Genomic DNA, 6,075 nt, shown 5'->3' with positions numbered 1-6,075 from the left:
GATATTCAGAAAGGGTCAATACAAAGATAATATTCAGTAAGGGGTCAATACAAAGATAATATTCAGTAAGGCGTCAATACAAAGATAATATTCAGTAATGGGTCAATACAAAGATAATATTCAGTAAGGCGTCATTAAAAAGATCATATTCAGTAAGGCGTCAATACAAATATAACATTCAGAAAGTCGCCAATAGGAAGATAATATTCAGTAAGGCGTAAATACGAAGATACTATTCAGTAAGGCGTTAATACCAAGATAATATGCAGTAAGGAGTCAATACAAAGATGATATTCAGAAAGGGTCAATGCAAAGATAGTATTCAGTAAGGGGTCAATACAAAGATAATATTTAGTAAGGGGTCAATACAAAGATAATATTCAGTAATGGGTCAATACAAAGATAATGTTCAGTAAGGGGTCAATACAAAGATAATGTTCAGTAAGGGGTCAATACAAAGATAATATTCAGTAAGGGGTCAATACAAAGATAATGTTCAGTAAGGGGTCAATACAAAGATAATATTCAGTAATGGGTCAATACAAAGATAATGTTCAGTAAGGGGTCAATACAAAGATAATGTTCAGTAAGGGGTCAATACAAAGATAATATTCAGTAAGGCGTCAATACAAATATAATATTCAGAAAGTCGCCAATAGGAAGATACTATTCAGTAAGGCGTAAATACAAAGATACTATTCAGTAAGGCGTAAATACCAAGATAATATTCAGTAAGGAGTCAATACAAAGATGATATTCAGAAAGGGTCAATACAAAGATAATATTCAGTAAGGCGTCAATACAAAGATAATATTCAGTAATGGGTCAATACAAAGATAATATTCAGTAAGGCGTCATTAAAAAGATCATATTCAGTAAGGCGTCAATACAAATATAACATTCAGAAAGTCGCCAATAGGAAGATAATATTCAGTAAGGCGTAAATACGAAGATACTATTCAGTAAGGCGTTAATACCAAGATAATATGCAGTAAGGAGTCAATACAAAGATGATATTCAGAAAGGGTCAATGCAAAGATAGTATTCAGTAAGGGGTCAATACAAAGATAATATTCAGTAAGGGGTCAATACAAAGATAATATTCAGTAATGGGTCAATACAAAGATAATGTTCAGTAAGGGGTCAATACAAAGATAATGTTCAGTAAGGGGTCAATACAAAGATAATATTCAGTAAGGGGTCAATACAAAGATAATGTTCAGTAAGGGGTCAATACAAAGATAATATTCAGTAATGGGTCAATACAAAGATAATGTTCAGTAAGGGGTCAATACAAAGATAATGTTCAGTAAGGGGTCAATACAAAGATAATATTCAGTAAGGCGTCATTAAAAAGATAATATTCAGTAAGAGGTCAATACAAAGATAATATTCAGTAAATGGTCAATACGAAGATAATATTCAGTAAATGGTCAATACAAAGATAATATTCAGTAAAGGGTCAATACAAAGACAATATTCAGTAAGGGGTCAATACAAATATAATATTCAGAAAGTCGCCAATAGGAAGATACTATTCAGTAAGGCGTAAATACGAAGACACTATTCAGTAAGGCGTAAATACCAAGATAATATTCAGTAAGGAGTCAGTACAAAGATGATATTCAGAAAGGGTCAATATAAAGATAATATTCAGTAAGGGGTCAATACAAAGATAATATTCAGTAAGGAGTCAATACAAGATGATATTCAGAAAGGGTCAATATAAAGATAATATTCATTAAGGGGTCAATACAAAGATAATATTCAGTAATGGGTCAATACAAAGATAATATTCAGTATGGCGTCATTAAAAAGATAATATTCAGTAAGGGGTCAATACAAAGATAATATTCAGTAATGGGTCAATACAAAGATAATATTCAGTAAATGGTCAATACAAAGATAATATTCAGTAAAGAGTCAATACAATGAACCACACACACACACGCAAACACACACATACACAAACTTCTGAAGTAAATTTCAGTATGAAAAAGGCGTTCCCGGTGGGAAGGACTATGGGAATTGGAAATGTTAGAGGTAAATTAGCACAAGTACTCTGACTGTAAGAGAGCTAGATGGACATTTGGACATATTTATGTCCAAATGTCCGTCTAGCTCTCTTACAGTCAGAATACTCGGGCTAGAGGTAAATATACTTTAAAATGTTTGTGCGTCTGGGTATGTCTACCCCACCCCCTTTCTCTCTACTATCCCAACCCTGTTATTTTAGGTTAAATAGGGTCATGATGTCTTTACGAAATTTGTTTTATCACGGATACACTAAATTGTGACTAATTATAATTTGGGTAATAGTTTTGCTATCAGGGAATGACACATTGACATACATCTGAAAACCGTGTTTAGTTTTTAAGCAACAAACTTCACTTTATTTTATATGCATGAACGATACATAATTTTATAACATGTCACAGCGTCGTGATTTTTTAATGCTCGAGGAACAAACATATATTTTCATTCACGATTCCTATACCATTATCTCACAGCGACGCCTGTCATTTCTTTAACTGGAACGGTCTATTCATATTTATAGGGGTGGAAGCTTCAGAGGTATAAAATAAAACCATGAATACAAAATATATCTCAATACAGTGCCTAATCTAATACCACATACAACTAAAACTAATATAGATGCGTAGATAGCAAATATGTTCTGTCTACCATTTTTGACCATACTTTGAAAACATTCAAGCTGTTTGCCTCGAGATATAAACTGATCGTCCATTCCAATGTGTAGAGAATTAACACTTCCGTATTGATATCAGTGTATCGCACGACACGGCAGGACGGGCAGGTGCTGATCGTAGTAATATGTGGTTTATCGGGTGTGTTTTGTAGCGTAGATCATGGTTTCGTCGAGTTAGGTCTGTGTACAGTCATTATGAGGGTGATGCGACTCGCCGTTAGCTCACGAGCTGTCATATTCACGCTCGTGGTTACTGTTCCCACGCTTACACGTTTGTTTTGGAACGGAACTGTCAAGTCGACTTCTAGTAGTAGTAAGACGTCTCTACCTGTTTCCGATGTACCCGACGATCGCCGTACGTTACTGGAACGGTCCGAGAATTCCTGGAAAACGCACTGTGAGTATTTTTTATGATGGTTTAAACTATTTTATCGTTTTCTTGTCGGATTTGATAATACGACTAGAGTACACATATGTAACAGATTGTCAATTTTCGACAACTAAAGGGTTGCTAAGTAGTATATTTAAAATACCAGGGGCGTAGGCTGGGGGGGGGGGGGCGTAGGTTGGGGGCGGAGGGTCTGGACGACTTCCCCTGTTAAGGTTTTTTTAAAATATAAGATTAAGAACATATGGGGGAGGGACAGGAAAACAACAAACAACGGAGGGGACAGTCTTTTGGGGGAGGGCATAAGCCAGATTTTTATTTTTAAATATTTTGTTTATTTTCTTCTAAAGTGGGGTGGGTGGGACAAAGCCGCCCCCACCCCCCCAGTTCCTGAGTATTAGTCTAATCATATAGGTGTCCAGGGAAAATGTAGACAAAAGGGTCTACCAGGTTCATATTCAACCTCCCCCCTCCCCCCTCCCGGTTGAGAGACTAAGTGTCAGAATTACCAGATGTTTGATATCCAATAGCTGGTGATTAATTAATCAACGTGCTCAAGTGGTGTCATTAAACAAAACAAAGTTTAGACACAATTAGCACAGATGCTACAAGAAAAAACCTCACAACAATCCCAACCAAAACTGGAAACAGTGTCTCCCACCACTTGAGGATGGAAATGTAAGTTTTGTACATCCTACTCTATGTACTGTGCCCCTCCCCTCCACCCACCCCCTCAAGAAATTGTGGTCCACCTATTTCAGATATTGTTCGTGTGGGCCTGTAGCTGTATTCTGACATATATAAACATAATACGCTCGAGTTAGGTTCAATGAAGCAGGAACAGATATAGATGGCGGCCCAATAATTATATGTTTATCAATGCCACCAAAACATTAATGTTATACACGTCCACGCCTCCCCTTGCCTGGAATACATGGTTTCAACTTTCAGGCAGGGGTGCAGAAATGGAAAATATTTTTCTAGGCCACCGGACCAGAACCAACAAAATTTTACTAGCCTGCCAGAATTTCTACTAGTCCACCAGCCTATAGAACAATATATTATTGCTTAACAATTTTGTAATATACACTGTTTTGACTTCAAATGATATACAGTCAAACCTGTCCTAAGCAGTCACACAAGGGAGTAGATAAAAGTGACTGCTTAAGACAGGTGGCCACTGATTACAGATTGTGACATATAGAGTCTTTAAAACAGGCAAGCTAGTTTAGTATTTTATTTATTACAAACCAACTGCAAACAATCCGCAATGCAGAAGTAAGCAGATGTCGAGACCTACTACATGTTATTTTTCTACGAATTGGGTCAGCAAGTGATCTACGTCACACTCACGTCATGCCAATATTATACTAGTTAGATATTGAGTGATTGTTATGACATGAGCAATATGGTGTGTAATAATTTATATTATTACATTAAACAGTGAAAAATATATTTCAGTGACATTTCATCCCATATAGGACAGACAACAAAAGGGAACATTTTGTTCTGTATCGCAGTGCGATTCACTATACAAGTTTCAGAAATCACTACACAATTCTGTAACGTTTACAATGCTGTCATGTTTACAATTGTTACAACCAGTAATTAAACTTTTGAAAAGGAAATGAAAAAACCAATTGGTGGGATGGGGATATAATATTGTTAGGAATCAGTTGGAATTTCATGATCAACCAAATATAATTGGTCCTAATAATCAGTTTGCACCAATCAATAAACTGTTGATTATAAATACAAAAACGTTTGGTTAAAATGATAATGGATCACTTTAAGAAGTACTTTAATTAAGACTATATGTACCTATTGTCATCTTCACCAGACCAGCCAAAACCTTCAAATCATTAAAATTGCCTTTAATAGTTATTCAGTATCTGTTTTCTTTACATACACAATATGGAAGCAAACCCAAACCATAGCATATTGAGATCAAATTCATCATATGAACTGTAGAAAAAAAATTCAGACCTTAATCACTCCTGCTCCCCATCACTCACCAGACATACTAGTTCAATAACAGTAATGTTTTAGTTCCCTGTAGCATATGAATATTTATGGTATCAGTGTGGTAATACATGTATCATAAATGATTCCACATTATCTAAGTTAGGGAAGCAAGTAATCACTTCCAATTTTTTTTGCTGACCTGCTTCCGTGTTTTGTCGCACCCCTTTCACGTTCTGCTGCCCCCTTTATTTTCTTGCATCCTACTATATTTTACAGCATCCAGCTCTGCTATTTCAAAAGGCACGCTTTTTTCACACACTGGACATCAAAAGCACAACTGACAAAAAACGTTTGTAGCTTAAGACAGTTGGCGTAACATAATTTAACAGAATTATTAACAGCCTTTACTGTGTCTCATACCAGTATCCACTTGTATGTTTAATGCACATAATAAAATATTATTTTATTTGAGCAATGACATTTATTTTTATCATTCCGACTTAAAAAGCACTCATTTGGTGCCTAATTCGTAAAAAAAAAAAATTCGTATGCACAGGAATTATTGGAAGATAAAATCCAGTTTCAGTTACTACAGTGAAACACCTCTACACCGGACACCCTCGGGATCAAGTAAAAAGTCAAATTTTAAGAGATATCTGGTTTATAGATGTTATCCTCTGTACAGATATTTAAAAAGGGACTGTGAAAAATGTCCAGTTTTAAGGGAATTCTGGTTTACAGAGGGTCAGGTTTTGAGAGGTTTCACTGTACAAACATTAGGGTGACAACAAACACCTCGTTTATACAGATACTGATATTCTAAGCAAGAAAATGCATTGTGTAATTTTAATATGTATGGTATGTAAACAAATTTGTCATGAAAAAGGCTCTGCATGTCGTACACATTTCACAATGGCAGCAAACTCTAGTATAGCTAGAGTCCCTTTAACCATTTAATTGCACTGAATTCATGTTTAGAAGTGTCATATGAACTAACTTCATTTTGGTCTTG

At 35.5% G+C, this 6,075-nt stretch overlaps 1 protein-coding gene across 1 annotated transcript in view; it reads left to right on the top strand.

Moving 5' to 3' along the window:
• The first annotated feature begins 2,807 nt into the window (after positions 1 to 2,807).
• Positions 2,808 to 6,075, top strand: part of LOC121384202 (sodium/potassium/calcium exchanger 3-like) — a 78,515-nt gene continuing 75,247 nt past the window's right edge. Inside the window, exon 1 of the mRNA XM_041514477.1 lies at positions 2,808 to 3,107. Within this exon, the coding sequence (XP_041370411.1) occupies positions 2,906 to 3,107 (202 nt within the window). The 5' untranslated portion in view covers positions 2,808 to 2,905. The remainder of the gene's footprint in view (positions 3,108 to 6,075) is intronic.

The sequence above is a fragment of the Gigantopelta aegis genome, chromosome 10 (genome assembly GCF_016097555.1).
Source record: "Gigantopelta aegis isolate Gae_Host chromosome 10, Gae_host_genome, whole genome shotgun sequence".
Taxonomy (NCBI): domain Eukaryota; kingdom Metazoa; phylum Mollusca; class Gastropoda; order Neomphalida; family Peltospiridae; genus Gigantopelta; species Gigantopelta aegis.
The sequence above is the reverse complement of the archived record's forward strand: the minus strand, read 5'-3'. Positions and strand labels throughout refer to the sequence as shown.